Below are 17421 nucleotides of genomic sequence, written 5' to 3'. Positions count from 1 at the left end.
ATCTTATCCTTTATGCTGAATATTGGGAAATATATGGATGCCACTTGATGTGGTTAAAACCAAGAGTCATCTACAGAGAACAGGCCAGGGTGACAGTGCATTCTATTATCTTTCTTCTTTTCTATTTTTTTAGTTATTTATTTTCTGCTGAATGGCTGCATTCTGATATGATGAACAATGAAAACAGCAACTGGCTCATTACAGCTAGCTAATAAAGCAGATATTAATTTGATCTTAAATGTAAGAAAGAGAGAGAAAGAGAGCTAAAATTATGATAAATATTATATTCCTGTCTAGCAGATAAGTCTGATACATCCTTGTAGTTCAGAAATCTATATCTTAACCCCCCCCAAAAAGAAAAGAAGATATGATAAAAGATGGAAATAGAAGCAAAAGTGACCCTGGTAGAAAGATACTACAACTGTCCTATATAACTGAAACTGGAACTAACACTGGCTGACTATGGTTTTACACAAAAAGAGGAAAGGGCATCTAAGTGGGGTCAATGATACACATAAATCCTGCTAGATCAGTTGCTGGAACTGGAAGGATTTGCATTTGAGCTGGAGTTGAGATTGAGGTCAGGAATGTTACTGTTTGGAGCATTGTTTTTTGGGTTTGATCCCTTGGTCAGCTTCTGTTTGAGCTCCGTGAGCAGTGCTTGATTCTCTTGGTTAAGAAGCTGTGCTTTCTTCCTTAGCTTCTCATTCTCTTTCATTATGTAACAGTTCTGCAAGTACAGCTTTGAGTTCAGCCTATCCATTGTTATGATAAATGTGTTCCTAACTGCTTGTAAATTGTAATGCCCCTGAAACCAAAAAAAGAGAGAGAATCAGAACCATGAGAAAGAGTATCTTCGGATAATGTTTCTTAATACAACACATGAGACAATCCTATTATACTATATTTTATTATAACAAAATATCTAATATTTATACAGAAAGTGTACAAATATATATATTGATAGCCATATAAAATGATAAAGGAAAATTGTTAAGTGCACCTAGTTTTGTCATGGACTAGTGGCGTATGAACCTATATACGTATTTAAAGAAAAGTTACCCAAATAATTCAAATAAGGTGGAAGTGGAGCCAGTGCGATCTCACACTAAAGGTCCAAAGACAAATCAAAATCTGTAGCAATTAGCCTTGCTTGGAAATTTCTTGCTGTACCCTATGCTTTGCTAGTTATAATTAAATTTAAAAAAAAAAAATGAGAGCAAGAATGGCAATTATATCACAGAAAAGCAGAGCAGGTGGAGGCCGTGAGCAACTCAATATTTGGACCACCCTGACAAATATATAGAGCAAATTGGTTGGCTTAGAACAAAAAGAGGTTATATTGATGGAATATGAGTTGTCTGAATCTGCACTCATTAGATTTCTTTCGGTTGTCCATACAAGAAAGAAAAGGATAAAGCTCATATAACATTCCAAAATGAAGATTTAAACTTGTTTTGTGTTTATATTTGTGTCTATAAGTTTAATTCTAAACATGCATACATACACCAAAGAAGATTGCATCTTTTAAACAATAAAGCAGTGGCCGAAAGTTAAATTATACATACAAATACAAATAAAAATTAAAAAAGAAAAGAAAAGAAGAAGACGGCCACAGCTAGATAAAGACAAGAAGACCATTAGAAAAAGTAGGGAGAGAAACAAATGTTGAGAATCCAAGGTGGAAAACATTCAAAAGACAAGAACATTCTCTCCCACAAAATAAGGTTTTTTAAGATAAACAAAGAAAACACAACAATGTGAACCCCCTCTTGCAACTATCATACAAAATAGAAGAAGGAAAAAGTGAGACAGAGAGTATAGCATATAGCATATAGACATAGAACTAGTTGAACTAGTTGAGAATTGCCACTAAAACTAGTACCCCTCTAGTGAAAGAATAGAAGATAAAAGAAGTTTGATAGAGAGAAAGAGAGATAGAGTGAGAGGTGGGGACCTCTTTCTTGGTTTCTCTCTCTTTATGTTTTCAAAAAAGATCACCTTTTAGTGGTTGGTTAGAGAGAGAGAGCCTTGGCCGAGGAAGTAGAAGTAGCAGCGGTAAAAAAACGAAGAGTTGTAGTAGTGAGTGACAAAGTGAAGAAACAAGGGTGTCAATTTATAGAGCAAAAAAATAACACTTAAAAGAGAGAAATTGGTGATGGGGGGGTGAGTTTGAGCGAGTAAGTGAGAGAGGGTGTGGAGACATGCCTCTCCTCTTTCTGACACAACAATCATGCATGTGTAAGCATGGAAGGCGGCGAGTTAGGCTAAGAACCTAAAAGATTTTAATGTTTTTTTTTTTTAAAAAATTTTGGTTTCTCTATGAATATGAATATGATGATGGAAATTGGCGTCATGGGAATTATGATGGGTTTTTTGGGTTTGTGCAGAGAGTAAAAGGACATTTTGGGGCATAAATTGGTAGCATTATGGGTATGAGAGGGACAATTATGTGACTTCTGGCTAGGGCTTCTAAAATGATGGTGGGCTAGGCCGTCCCAAGATTCGCAATGATGGTTTGGATTGGCTTCGAACCATCATCACTATCCACCACACCCCTTCCTTCATCATCAATTACTCTTTTGTTTTATTTATCTATGTCTTCCTCTTCTTCTATTTTTAGTCTATTTTTTCTCTCCCATTTTTTTTTTTAATAAAAATTTACTGGTGTTGGGAACTGTTGGTAATAATCATTTTGTGTTTAAGACACATTTGCGTATGTCATTGTTGTCTAATAATTATTCTCAACTATAGAGTCATACCAAAAGGATTACATCTATTTGTAGGGGGGTAATTATATAAATAAATAAATAATTGGGAAAATCTTATTATTGTCTTGGGGACAATATGTTGTTTCAAGAATTATTCATGATAGGTTTTAGTTTATGTGCCTAGGGGAGTGTATTGTGTAACCCAAATGCGAAATTTTAGAAAAGGGTTTTCCACAAATGAAGGAAAAAAGAAGGATTACATGATGGCAATGTTGTTTTAGTACGAGGACCTTGTGAAAGGTTTTCCTAGGGGATGTTGTTGCATGCCAACTAAAACACCATTTTTACCTCCTGTAATTTGCACTCTTTGCACCATTGATGGTGTTTTGTTTTACGTTATTATTCCCATAATTATATTTGCAAAACTAGTATCATAAGTAAAGCACAATTTTTTGCCAAATATAGGGGTTTATAGGCTTGAAATAATGGATTGGAGGGTTTGGGTGAGAGTTGGGGCCAGCCCTCATGGGTTATGAGTAGCTTAACGTGAAACATCATGGTTGACAGGTGGTGTTTTGGATGGGTCTTTCTTGAATGGGTGAAATTGTCAACAAGTTTTTGGTGCCCCCTCGTGGGGCTCGTTTATATCATATATGTCACTCTTCATTTTGGGGGCTATATACTTACATCAATGTAATTATGGGGGGTTCTCAATCCATGGGCTGGCACTGCCTTAACTTACCTTATTAACCTTAACGGTTCTTTTCTTCAATTTTTATTTATTGAAGAACAAAATTCAATTAATAGTGCTACATAGATACAAGAAATTTAAAAACTTACCCAAAAAAACCAAGAGGAATTAGAGATAAAAAGGCCATTTGCTGCATATATACTTCACAGTGTCAGTTTGTTTCTTTTAAAGCATTTTCCCTTACTTTTAAGGTAGGAGAAATTTAAAAGTTGATTACCGAACATTTTTTTTTTTTTATATTAATTGTATAATAATAATGGAATGAAAGTTATAAATTTAAATACTATTGTATCTATAATAGCTAATACAAAATACAGAAAGATACTTCGTTAGATTTTTAAGATAGTTGCTTTGGATTATTATAATAGATAAACATGATATTTACAATAGTATTTATTTTTTTCAAATGATGAGCTGGAGGTTACATGGTAAAATGACTCCCAACTTATTGGTGTGATTGGCCGATTTTCGTGTCCACCTAAAAGATAAATTAGTAAACAAATAAAAAGGAAAGCAGGAGAGGTTGTCCTTGTGTTGTCTACCACTACCATTTGATGGAAAATGTCTTAAAACTATATATATTAAAATAAAAAGGAACTTCCAATCAAATCATATGTTGTGATGTTTGCAAATAATTGGAACTTCACTCAAAAAAAAAAAAAAAAAAAAGAGGAAAGAAGAAATGGAAAATCCACTCCTATGATTGAGGGAACCCATTTGAAATTCTTGATAATTTATGAAAAAAAAATTCTAAAATTATTACTAATTGTAGGAGTCAAAAACAAGCACTGTATGGGGTTCCAGTGATTGAGTAGATGATTTGCACAATTAATTTATACAAACTATAGGGTAAAACTTCCACAATGGGAGATTAAAACAACTAATTAAAAGGTGATAAGAAACAAGAAGACAATTTATAGATACGTAGATTGTTTTCTCGAGGTATAAAGGGTTGGGCTGAAAACTCAAAGTTCTTAAATCTACTCAACTATTACAAGTTTCACTCCCTTGTTCTTCCTTAAACTTTTTTTCTTCAATATTTTCGAACTCCCTCTCTGTCGCACCCTCTCCCCCTTTTATAGAGATTTTTCTTTCCCTTATCTCCCCAACTGGCTTGCTTTCAACTAGATTTTCTAGATACTTGTCACATCACTCCTCTGTTCTGCCTCCCTTTCATAATGAAATAGGACTTTTGGGAGTGACTACATTGTTCAGGCTAATCTATATGCATTTAATGTATAACAGATTAGGTAGAGAATCTCTCATTAATTCGAAGGTGACTGTCTCTGTGATTCTTATCCTTTCAAGGCGTTTTCCGAAGCAAATCTGATAATAGTGGCATTTCAGATCAAAAAGGGAATCGGTTGCCCGTGGTCCCCTACGTATCCGTCAAAGGTCAAGCCCTGCTTGTTTCCTCAGATAAGAGTTTCGATAATGGTAGCTAACTCGGATCTCCATAGGACCTGTTCTGGGGAATTGCCCTTTATTCCTCAGGTGTTCTTGCTCCCATTTTAGGCCTTTGGGCCTTGGCCTAGAATCAAGTTCATCCCCCCACACTAATTTTTATGGATTTTTATTTTTTAATAATTCAATGGTCGGGGGTTTAGGAGAGATATGACTCATTGATGTCTCTATTGGAAATATCACAAAAATAGGAAGTGTCAAATAATTGAGATACAAAACTCTTGACATAATAAACTATTTATAAGTTGACATGATAATGGATATGATTACCGTTATCTCAATAATATAATAAATTAAAACAATGTGATATTTTTTATTTATATGGTTTATTTAGGAATTATTTCTTAATTTATAATATAAAAAAAAAAAAAAAAAAAAACTCCAAACAACTTATCTCCTTTTCCCCTTGCCCATTATGTAACCAATAGCCATTCTCTTCATAGATAATTAATCATATTCAAGAGGGGGAAAAACTTAATTGTAATTTTATTATAAATTATTTGGGAGTTTAATTGCAATTTTTTTAAAAATGTTTACAGATTAATATGAAATTGAATATTTATTAATAAGTCACAATAGGTGTTTCATCTTACTCCTTACTAACATACATTTGAAAATCCATATTTACTTTTGTCAATAGCTTGCCGGCCATTTTATGAAAGTTTTAATAATACCACTTTCATAGGAAATATAAAAAACTATAAAACAAAATATAGTTATTTTTTTTCTTTCTCATAAAAGGTTGCTAAAAATAGTTCCTAAGGCAAGAAAGAGTGGTGGTTGTTTCTTCTCCTCCTTCTCTTTTTTATTTTATTAAAGGGCAAATTACAACTAACCCACTTGTGGTTTGGCTGAAATTTAAGTTGCTTACTTGTGGTTTAAAATTTGACACTTTACCCATCTGAGGTTTGACCGAAATTTAAGTTATTAACCTGGGGTTTGAAATCCCATAATGCAAGTGTTTCGCTGGATTCTTTTTTATCTTATTTGATACTGTACTTTTATGTTTTTTGTGTTTTTGGAGGAGAGAGACATAAAAATGGAGCAAAATTATATATTTAATTGTGTTTTTAACAGAGATGAGTTACAGAAATCTAACTAAGCTAACCTCAGGAAGGTAAAATGTCAAATTTCAAACCACAAGTAGGCAGTTTAAATTTTGGCCAAACCACAGGTGGGTAAATTGTAATTTGCCCTTTATTTTATTATTATTTATGAACTCTAATGGCTTGTGGGTAAGAAACATTTAAATTCAAATTAGGAAAAATAACCTAAACAAGAGTAATAAGTTATGGAACGCGGGTTTTGTTTTTCTAGTTTGTCATTTAATTATTTGTTACAATACTTTTTTTCACCTTAATTTGTATTTTTGAGAAAATAAAACTAAACTAAACAATAAGGATATTTTTTAAAATAATGAAAATTGGACACCAAGAGTTATATTCCAATCATGGTTTTAAAAACTAGTACGATCTAAGAACCAGATTTGGATCCGTTTCCCGATTTTTGACTGGTTTTGGCCAGTTGTAGGGCTTTTTACAAGACTAGATTAGTGCTCGATTCCCAATTGAACCGGTCGGTTCGATTCGATTTTTAAAACTGTGATTCCAATTATATATATAAGTTTCAATATTACCATAATACCATCAACAAATAACAACATTACTTTTTATAAAAGAAATGATATAAGAAGAAATATTATTAAAAAAAAAAAATTATGAATCTTATTCTTTTTCATGTTAGTGGTACCTCAAATAAGGTTACTTTTTTTTTTCCTTCTTTTTTTATTTTTTTATTATTAGTTTATTTTAAAACATATAAAATAAAATAGTTTAGTTCCATTCAATTCAAAACCTTTGGGAAGTCAAATATAATAATTACAAGTAGGACTATCCAGACCAACTGACCACCTGATGGAACTATCTAACTTGGCGCCACCCAAAATAAAACTGACTCAATCTAAGCAAAGAGGCGGTCAACAACGGGTCTCTAGCTTCAACAACCAATGTGAGTGGATTGAGTGGCGGGTTAAGGGTTTGAAACTCGACAGAAATCGAATCGATTGACCCAATAAAGATCATCGAAAATCACAATTCTCCCTCAACTGTCGTCCACTCTCTCTCTCTTAGTCTTAGATCCAACGAGATCTTGACTAAATCCCATGACTTGCCTCATTACCGCTCCTCCATCGATTTTGAATGAATCCAACCATTGTCCACCCAAACTGGAAATGACTTGACCTGTACTTAGTGGCTTTTGGCTTCTTCTACCACCTGATGTGAGCAGTTTAGGTCTGGATTGAGCGCATAGGACAACATGAATAATGAGTTAATAAATTAAAGATCACGTTAACAAGTGGCAATGGTTAATAAACTATTTAAAGAAATTTTTTATATCACTTTTATAGAAAATTGAAAAAGCTTTCAAAATATTAATTGTTTTTTATTTCTATTTTTATCAAAACTTTCTTAAAATAATTCATTAACAAATATTCTTAGGGGAGTCTATAACTTTTTCCATACACTAATTTGTAATAGAACAAAACCATACGGAATGAATTTTGATTTCCAAAAGGATTGTTAGTTACATTTAAAAGGGGTCATTCTACTTTACTTGCTATGGTTGTGTGACTTTTGTGTTTTGTCACATTACCACACTGTCGAAGTTGACAAGAATTTCTTTATTAAATTGTATTATCTACAAATATCGTTGTCCAAGTACATCTTGATTTAAAGTTTTAAACAACTATTATGAGTACTTGCATTGCATTTAAAGTCTAAACCACATTTCATTATTTCTGGCTCATGGAAGGCTCTACGCCACAACCTATGCTCTTAGCTTGATCATCTCATTCAGTTCTGTCAAACATCAATTAGCAACATTTTACCAGGTCAGCCCATCCGTCATTCAAACTACGATATAGTCAAAGTATAGGGGGGCAAAAGGGGTCTGTCAAAACGTGCAACAGGGAAGTAAATAAATTTTTGGCTCAAAACTGTTAATGAATATCCAGGGTTATAAATCTTCTCTGAACACAACCAATGATGGCACCCAAATAATAATGGTTCCTTCCTCTTGTAGCCCTTGAAACCCCTCTTAAATAAAAAGCACTTCTCTTTTTTGTGCAGCAATTTTAAGCCGTCCTTTAATTTCAAAAAGTTATTAAAAAACAAAAAGAAAAAAAATGAAATGAAATGATTTTGGGGTTATGATTTAATGGGGGGTAAAGGGGTTGTTTATTTTCATAAATGTGTTTGGCAGTGCTCAAAAGATTTTGCATGGCCACAGATAGCAGAGGCATTCATGAATATTTATCATCGTCATCATCATCTTCCACATTGCCTATAATTACAATTTTACAATTATGCAGTGTGGTAATGACCCTTCAATTTTTTACCCAAAGAAAATGTGTGTGAGAGAGAGGAGAGAGAGAGAGAGAGAGAGATGATTACCTCACCCGTGGGGGGAGCTAAGTGGTTGACCCGTGTATTATGATTGGACAACATGATGCAACATACACGTGAAGTTTTAAAGATTTTTATTCTCTATAAAATCGAGCAAAAGCAAAGAAAAAAAATTCCTAACTTTTTAGGTTCTATGATTTTATCCATTTCATGTAGTGATTTGATTGGCAGGGTTTGTAGTTTACGTGACCCACAGGTAATGAGTTAGGTTATGTTTTTAAAACCAGGCCATGGGCATGAGGTCATCAATATTATTGTGAGAGCCTTTAAGTCTCTACCGCTTTTTTTTTTTTTTTTTTTTTTTTTTCGTTCTGAAGTCATTTTAATGATTTCACATAATACCAATCCCTGCATGGCTAATGATGAATTTTTTTTACAATTATTATGGGTTAGCAAGTGCATTGAATATTTGAATCCTACACGTGAACTAAGAGGGGGTTTTTGATCTTAGGCCTTTGATCACTCATCAGTTACCATTAGTAATGTTGACTTTAAGGGACCACAAGTTGGAAAAAAAAGAGAAAGTACTCATGGAACCCAACTTGAACGCATTGTCTTTGTGTTCATACGGCTTATTGAGTTATAACTTCTTGAGATTTTCTTTAGGATCAATGCTTTGCTTGGGAGGGTCATGGAGGAATGATCACAACTAGATATTAATGGTTTTTTCTTTTTGCATCCTCGTTTAATTACATTTTAAAGAGTGTTTTCTTATTATGTCTTTGTATTAACAACGTAGTTAGATTCAATTATTGACAAACCGATATGGTACCTACGAGTTTGTCCTATACGGAAAAAAAAAAAAAAGGTGGGGAGAGGATAATTACAGTTTATCACCTTAAATTATATCTCTGATTACATTTTGCACCATAAAGTATAATTTTTATTACATTTTGCACCTCGATATTAAGTTTGTTGTTAACTTAAATGGAAAAATATGACACCACATGAAAGACCTAATTGTACATCTTCTCAATCTCTAAAAAACAAAGGAGTAATTACATTTTTCCATTCTAAACCATAATCTTGATTACACTTTGGATCCTAAATATCGAATTTCCTTCCAAATTAATAGTAAACTTAACGTTGGGATGCAAAGTGTAATAAGGGTTATAGTTTAGGGTACAAATGTGCATTCGAAAAGTTTAGGGTGCAAAGTGTAATATCAGGTATAGTTTTTTTTTTAGTGTAGTAAAGTGTAATTTCTTAATTAAAAAAAAAAAAAAAACCTAAATAATTTTACTAAGTTTTGTCCAGAGCTTTGATTTTGTTCTTTCATTTTTCAAAGATCCAGATGGAATACTTATCTCAAGTCTCAACTGCTCCCATCCTATAATCTGAGCTGGGCCCCAAGGATGTTTCTCAAAAGTGAGATTTGGTGTTGAAGTATTACCGCTAATGCTAAAAGGTTACCTAAAATAAAAGAGAAATCAGATTTTAATGTCTACAGAAGTTGACTATTTGAATGAAATTAATGACATAGTTGCGGCCATGGTCACCTTAATACGAGTGTTGAGTGGCTTTACTTTGTGCACGGGTAAGACATAGAGATCATAATCATCAATGCCATTGTTGAACTGATACATCCTTAGTGCTTCCAAATTCCAAATTTCCAATCATCTATTTTGCACTGTGGATCTACTATGGAGTGGAGTCATATCCTTGTGAGCTTTACCCACGGAAAAGTTGTTATTCCATCATGCTTGTTGAAAATCTTTGGTTAACAGCCAAAAACTTAATCCATTCTTTATCGGGTAAGCTTGATATATCTAAAGTGAAAAACAATAATTTGCTATCTCAAAATTGTATTCCAGTGTGTTTGTAATCCAACTTGGTTAATCTTTTTCACAAGCACTTCATTTGAAGAGACATACCCGTGTCGTACTGTTGTACTCGTATAGTAACAGTGTCCTATTTGTTATATCATGTTATAATTTTTCAAAAATTATTTGTGTCACCGTATCGTATTTGTACTGTGCATCCTAACTCTATAGTCTAACCTCTACAGTAACAATCTAGTCTGTGGCAGCAAGATATTCTTCGGCACAACAGTTTCCACATAAGGCCATACTTTCATTTCATTGTGATAACGAAATATCATTAAGTTTAAATTAGGGAAAAAATACAAAATAAAATGATGCTTTATCTCCTTTTTATTCCAAGGCTAAAACTTTCAATATACCTCTAACTTCTAACTTCTAAGACAATCCACAAGGGACCACCCCACCGCTGTGTACCTCATCCACACGTTCCATAAAGATTAAAGAAACCAAGATTTCTTCACTACACTCATTTGAGGGACTCCAGTCCACATCAACAACTACAGTTTCATAAAACAAGAAGATCACCATATTTGACTTTTAAGAACATCATTATGATTACAAAGCATAAGGCTCGGGATTTAGGAGGCATAAATTGTGGCAAAGATGTCTTTAATGGCCCGAGGATAATTATTACAAACTATCAATGTACGCCACATTGATAGGCAAGAACATAACGATGTTTGTCTACAAAATTTCACTTTGCAAAAAAGAGAATCTCATTTTTGGCCTGTGGATGGGTTGCAAGGAATGTCAAGGAGATGATCTGTGGTTGAAATCTTGTTGACTCATTTTTGGGGGACATCAAATCCAACTTCTTCCACAGCTATCATATTTTTCACATTGTCCAGTATATCCAGTTGCAAATCATCCTTGAGACTATATGGATAAAACCAGATATAGTAATGGAATCAGTAAAATATGAAAGGGGGAATTCTGAAATTATTGAGATTACAAAGATCCTAATGTCCCAACCAAAGACAAAGAGGAAGGAGAAAAGTCCTAATACAGCTGAACAAAACAGATAATGCTGCACAAATTACGCTAAATTGTGAAATCGATTAGCTTTCATTTACATTTAAATATCTCATGGCACCATTCTTTTGGCTGATAATGCTGCAGCAGAAAAGTATTTGCTATGGGCAACACTTGTCTTGCAAGAGCAATCCAAACTCAAATTACATTAAAGTCTTGGGGAATCATGACCAAAAAGAACTTCAGGGGAATCAACGGAAAAAAAATGGGTGTGAAAGCACAATGAATCTTGCTTTTCACAAGATATTATGCCAAAGTAACCAAGCTTTAAGAAATGGTTAGAAAGTTTATATTATATTGTAATCTAGGTTGCACCCTGCAGCACTCGAACTCCACCCCCAAGCATTAAGACTTGGTGAGGTACCAATCCAACTCAAACTCGGTTGGTTAAAAATAATCTTTTTCAATTTGATAATTTGATAGTTATAATGAAATAAGGGGGATTTGAATGCTAGATGTCTCCATTGGAAACGTTAGAAGGTGTCAGTTGAGCCATAAAAGCTCTTGGCATCTCATTCAACTTTCACACTGAATTTTCGATATTTCTTCCCTTTGTTTCTTGGAATTTCTAGACTGTATGAATTTTAGAAGTTAGGTTCTTTGTATTTTTCCTTTTTGACTATGTCTTTGTATACTTCCTGTGTATTTTTCCGCATTTCAATGAAATTTGCTCACATATTAAAAAACCATCACACAAGGAGTGAATTTATTTCCCATTTGCTTCTGTTAAGTGTCCAGCTTATATGTATTGAATGGATTTTATTTTACCGAAGTAGACTCTGGTTTCTTTTCCTGATAGGCTTACTCAATCATGATGAGATTTTGGAGGCGAGCATTTTGCACATACATAGGTAAATACACTTGAAGATTACTCCTATCATCATGCTGAAAGCAACTTTGGAGGGCTATATTTGTGTTTGTGGGTCCAATGGGGAATGTCCCTGTGGGAGTATGAGTTTCAGTCTTCATGCTGCAAAATGGGTGGAGATCATATATTTTTTTTGTCAAAACTCCACTCTTTTGAACTTAGTAGATAGTATTCCAAAATAGCCACCTTGTGTACTTCTATACGGAATAAAAGAGCAACAGAAATTGTCAATTTGGCAGAATGGGGAAGACAAGGGTTCATGATAAGTTGTTTTAGGTGTATTGATTCCAAGTAAGCAGGAGCTTTTGAAGGGTATCCTGAAGAGACTACAAGTGTTCCCTTGTTTTAGGGAAACACCAGTAACTTCACCAAACCTTCTCGGTCATCGTTTGACAGCAAAACTTGGTAGTCTCATAGGATTTTTCTTTTCTATCTGTTTATTACGTTGAGGCATTAGATAGGTCTAGTGAACTATTGATTAAGGGAGATCATGGTAGGCTTGCAGCTTTTCACATTGAATCCAAACTGTTTGAGGTTGTGATGGATGAAAGGGTAATGTTTTCACATTAAGGATCTATGAGGGGGAAATACTATCTATGTTCTACATTCATGGGACGTGATAGTGCAAGGTAGCTCTTGGCCATGTTGGTTGAGCTCTTCATGCAAATTGGTCCGAGGACTACATAAGGACTAACAGAGAGGCAGACAAAGTCTTCAGGGCCCAAAGATGCACCAATACCTTTGGAAAATAATTGAATTTAACTGAGTGCAGAGGTGGTGGTTGAAAAAGGACGGTCATCATCCTGGAAGGCGATATAGGGAGTTGAAGAATTTAATCTACTCAATGAATTATGAGGAAAACCAAGGTTTGAACCCCCCCCCCCCCTCCCCTATATTTGTGACCATCAAATTTAAAAATAAATAAATAAAATTGTCCGAATGATACATTGAAACAGGAAAGGGTAAGAATTCTAATGAGTTGGAAGGTGGATGTTGTCTGTTTGCAAGGAACTAACAGAGAAACTGTCCTAAGTATCAGGGGAAATCAGTTTGTTGATTGGCTCCATTGGGGCTTCAGGAGGCATATGGATGTCGTGGGACACAAGGATAGTTGTTAGGATTGATGAATTCGTTGGTGAGTATTCTATCTCTTGTTGATTCAAAAATGTAGTAAATGGCTTTTCTTGGGTATTCTTTGAAATTGAGTCAATGGCCCAAATGTAGACAAAGACAATCTGATTGTGCAGGAATTAGTTGGGGGGCCCGTGGTATATAGGAGGTGATTTCAACGTTACCAGATTCCAAAGTGCAAGAGATACCTCAACTATGTGGGAGTTCTCAAATTTTATTTTTAGCTTGGTCTGGTGGGTTTTCCACTAAAAGGGGGGCATTCACTTAGTTAAGCAATCAAGCTATCGACTTCATGGAGGAGGAGGGATTTTTATTGTTTGAAGAGAGAAATAATAAAGTAGCATTGGAAAAGATCATACTTATGTAAGAAACCAGTTAGAGGCAAAAGTCTTGGACAATTTGGCTACAAGATAATTGTCTACAAGAAGGGGATCGCAAGACGAGTTTCTATCACCAAATGGCTAACTCATACAAAGGAATTATCATATTGGAGAGCTGAAATTTGAAGAAAAATATGAAGTAGACTATAATAGCCGCCTTCCCTACTTTTTAGAATATGAGAGATTCTCACTAAGAAGGATAGCCCTCACTAAGGATATGGAATCCTTCTTTGAGCTTTATTTTAATTTTATTAATATAATGTACTATTTCCTTGGATTAATTATGGGATGCATATATCGAAAATTCAGTGTNGGGGGGGGGTTACTTATGCCTGATAAAACTTTTTACTTTTGATGTCTAAGGTTTCAATTTCAAGAATAAAAAATTATAGGATGAAAAGTATCCTTTTTTTCCTGTGCAACCAAAGGGCTTAAAATTTTTTAATTTATTTTTTCCAGAGTGTCATAATCTCAAACATATTACAATTTTTTTCAAAATACAGGTTAAACATTAGCATTTCACAAGGAGGTGCATGGAGGAGTATTTGGAAAGTAAGACGGTAAGAGCTCCACCTAGAGTTTCTTTTTTCACATGAACTATAGCATAGGAAAAGTTTTGACAGCTGATAATTTGAGAAACAAGGTATAGTAATTGCGGATTGGTGCGGCGTGTTCTGATCTAATGGGATTTAGTTTTCTTATTATTTGGGGTGTTGGGTAATGCCAAAATCAATGATTGCTCTTGGAAAGGTAGTTTTAGCAAATGTAATTCTGGAGAGATTTGGATGGTAGCTCCATTGTCCATAAGTTGTGCATTTGGGAAAAGGAACTTATGCACTTTTGATGGGAGGGAGGGAGTTACTGAAGGCCGACATAAGTTGAGTTCCTATTTCTAAAGACCTTATATGACTGGACCTTGACTACTACTCAATTTTCTTCCCTTTGTTTCTTGGAATTTCTAGACTGTATGAATTTTAGAAGTTAGGTTCTTTGTATTTTTCCTTTTTGACTATGTCTTTGTATACTTCCTGTGTATTTTTCCGCATTTCAATGAAATTTGCTCACATATTAAAAAACCATCACACAAGGAGTGAATTTATTTCCCATTTGCTTCTGTCCCCCCCCCCCCCTCTCTCTCTCTCTCTTAGATCACAAAAAGCAAAGATTTAAACTTATACATTTTTGTTTTGACTAGAAATGCAAATAAATATGTAATATTTTCCCATATATTTAAAAAAAAAAGAAAAAGAAAAAAAAGAACCTAAGATTATCAACAGAATCATATAAACAAAAGCAAATTGAAATGCCTTTAAATAAAAAGAAAACAGAGCCTCTATCGATTAAAAAGAAGAAGATGAAACTCAAAAAAGATTACAAGATTTTTAGAAATACAACTGAGGTTCAACATTAGCAATACACCAAAGAGGTGCATTGCTTTCTTCACTTGAACTATAGCATGGGAAAAGTTTTGACAGCTGATAATTTGAGAAGACGAGGTATAGTAATTGCAGATTGGTGCTGCATGTTCTAATCTAATAGGGACTCAGAATTGGATGGTAGCTCCAATGTACCTAAGTAGTGCATTTAAAAAAAAAAAAAAGGAACTCACACACTTTTGAGGTGAGGGAGTTACTGATGGCCTACTCAAGTTCCTATACCTTCTATGAGTGGACTGAACCTTGACTGCTACTCAATTTTCTTCCCTCTATTTCTTGGATTTTCTGGATGGTATGAGTTTTAGAAGTTAATTTCCTTGTATTTTTCCTTTTCGGCTCTTCATTTGTATACTTCCATGTACTACAGTTGTGCCTCTATTTCCACATTTCAAAGAAATTCACTTACTTATTAAGAGACCCTCACACATGGAGGTCAGGCAGTGAATATATTTCCCATATGCTTCTGTTAAGCATCCATTTTATTCGTATTGAACGTATTAAAAAGAAACATAGGCAAATGAACTCGAGAAGAATAATAAGGAGAAGACCTAGCTTGACAACAATTTCCCAAATCTTCCTCTCTCTCTCTCTCTCTCTCTTTTTGTTTTATATAAGAAAGTGGTGTCCCAGCCTTTGGCCAAACTGTTATACTCTCTGCTCATGAGACAACCTGGAAACCCCATAATGTGGTGGATTGTTGAATATGGGACCTCCAAGTTTACATCACGCCCCAGACCAATGAGCTCAGTGCTCACCAGCCGGATACACTCGTGGGGGGTTTCGTTTCTCTCAATTCTCAATTTGCAGAACTAAGCAAAAGTAACCGACATTAGAGATAGTGTAAGTGTGTAACTCTGGTCATGATTTGAGTTGGGCTAACTTTAAAAATAATCATATATCCTCACCTTGATTGAAATAGTCCCTCTCCGTTTCAAAAATCAAACAGAGAGGATTCTACACTAAATGCTAGGAGTCACAGTGTTATACACACTATTATTTATTGACTTATTGGGACTAAATTTGATTTTTACGTTATAAGGCAAAATGCTTAATACAATTGTAATCTTCGAGAAAATCAACTTCTTTATGCGTAATAATTTGCATTAGATTTCAAGTCCTAGTAAAGTAATTTTCTCTCTGAACAAACAAAACCAAACAGAGAGGATTCCAACACTAAATGCTAGGAATCACAGTGTTATACACACTTTTATTTATTGACTTGTTGGGACTAAAAATTTGATTTCTACGTTATAAGGCAAAATGCTTAATGCAATTGTAATCTTCGAGAAATTCAACTTCTTTATGTGTAATAATTTGCATTAGAATTCAAGTCTTAATAAAGTAATTTTCTCTCTGAACAAACAAAACCAAATCAGAAAAAAGAAACAAACAAAATAGCAGAGTGCAGAGAGAGAGAAGTACACGAGGAGTACGAAAGTTGAAGGCCAATGTTACTCTGCTGATTGGAAGAAAACCCTAGCTCCGGTAATCAAACACCGGCTGCGGCGGAGGCCGATGGTGACGTGGCATATACGGTGGTGATGATCTGGGAGAGTGAGCTTGGATTCCAGCTCCAACTCTCTCTCTCCCTCTCTCTCACCAACTCTCTCTTTTTTCTTTTTTCAAATGATTTTTTTATATATAAAAAAATTTATGGGAGAAGTAAATGAGTTGATTTACCATATCTTTTCTATAAATTAATTTTACATGTAACATAAATTTATTGATTAAATAATGAATAATACCTTATTAACACAAAATTTAAATAAAAAAACAAATTTAATATATTAATGATAACTTATATTAATATAATAATTTTTTTTAGTTTAAAAATTTATAAATAACATAAATTTATTGAATAGATAATGAATAATATCTAATTAACATGGAATTTAATATGTTAATGGGAACTTATGGTCCAGTAGTTAAAATTTTTAAATATTAATACAATAAAAATTGATGAGTGGAGTATCATAAATAAAAGTATAATTTAAGTCTTAATACCCAAATATTTTGTTATAATTATTGGTTTACTCCTCTTTAATAAACTAGGGTTAGTACACTCCTCTCATTTGAGACTCGGACTCCTCTCATTTGACATTTTGGAAAATGACACTCCACTCCAAACTTGAAGGAAAATTTTTTTTTCTCCCTTTACATCAGTTTGATCAAATTCTTTTAAATTGATATTAAAAATGTTGTGTACTAATCTATTCTTTGATTAAGGGTAGGTTATCCCCCTTTCAAAATCAAAATCAAAATCAATAGATTTAAAATTTTAATGAAAGAATATTTAAAAATATTTAGTATGACTTTTTCTTATTTTTTTTTAGTTTTTCAACGGGTTGTGGAGAGATTTGT

The 17421-nt window shown here is 33.8% G+C and overlaps 1 protein-coding gene and 1 long non-coding RNA gene across 4 annotated transcripts; both read right to left on the bottom strand.

Moving 5' to 3' along the window:
- Window positions 1-258: 258 nt before the first annotated feature.
- Window positions 259-2277, bottom strand: LOC112001777 (protein LITTLE ZIPPER 4). 3 transcript variants are annotated; one of them, XM_024033959.2, is made up of 2 exons: window positions 1958-2277; window positions 259-808 (listed from the first exon to the last, which is right to left on the bottom strand). In XM_024033959.2, exon 2 carries the CDS (start codon window positions 761-763, stop codon window positions 530-532), a length of 234 nt encoding a protein of 77 aa, XP_023889727.1. In that variant the 5' UTR covers window positions 764-808; window positions 1958-2277; the 3' UTR covers window positions 259-529. The 3 variants fall into 3 exon arrangements, with proteins under 3 accessions (XP_023889727.1, XP_065616772.1, XP_023889726.1); XM_065760700.1 differs by having other exon boundaries at window positions 2002-2276; XM_024033958.2 differs by lacking the exon at window positions 1958-2277 and adding an exon at window positions 1063-1907.
- Window positions 2278-10716: 8439 nt separating this feature from the next.
- On the bottom strand, window positions 10717-16705 carry LOC136062074 (uncharacterized). The gene is made up of 2 exons (XR_010623907.1): window positions 16483-16705; window positions 10717-11089 (listed from the first exon to the last, which is right to left on the bottom strand). It is a non-coding gene; the product is annotated as an uncharacterized LOC136062074 (long non-coding RNA).
- Between the last annotated feature and the right edge of the window lie 716 nt (window positions 16706-17421).

The sequence above is a fragment of the Quercus suber genome, unplaced genomic scaffold (assembly GCF_002906115.3).
Source record: "Quercus suber isolate HL8 unplaced genomic scaffold, Cork oak 2.0 scaffold_18, whole genome shotgun sequence".
Classification (NCBI taxonomy): Eukaryota; Viridiplantae; Streptophyta; class Magnoliopsida; order Fagales; family Fagaceae; genus Quercus; species Quercus suber.
The sequence above is the reverse complement of the archived record's forward strand: the minus strand, read 5'-3'. Positions and strand labels throughout refer to the sequence as shown.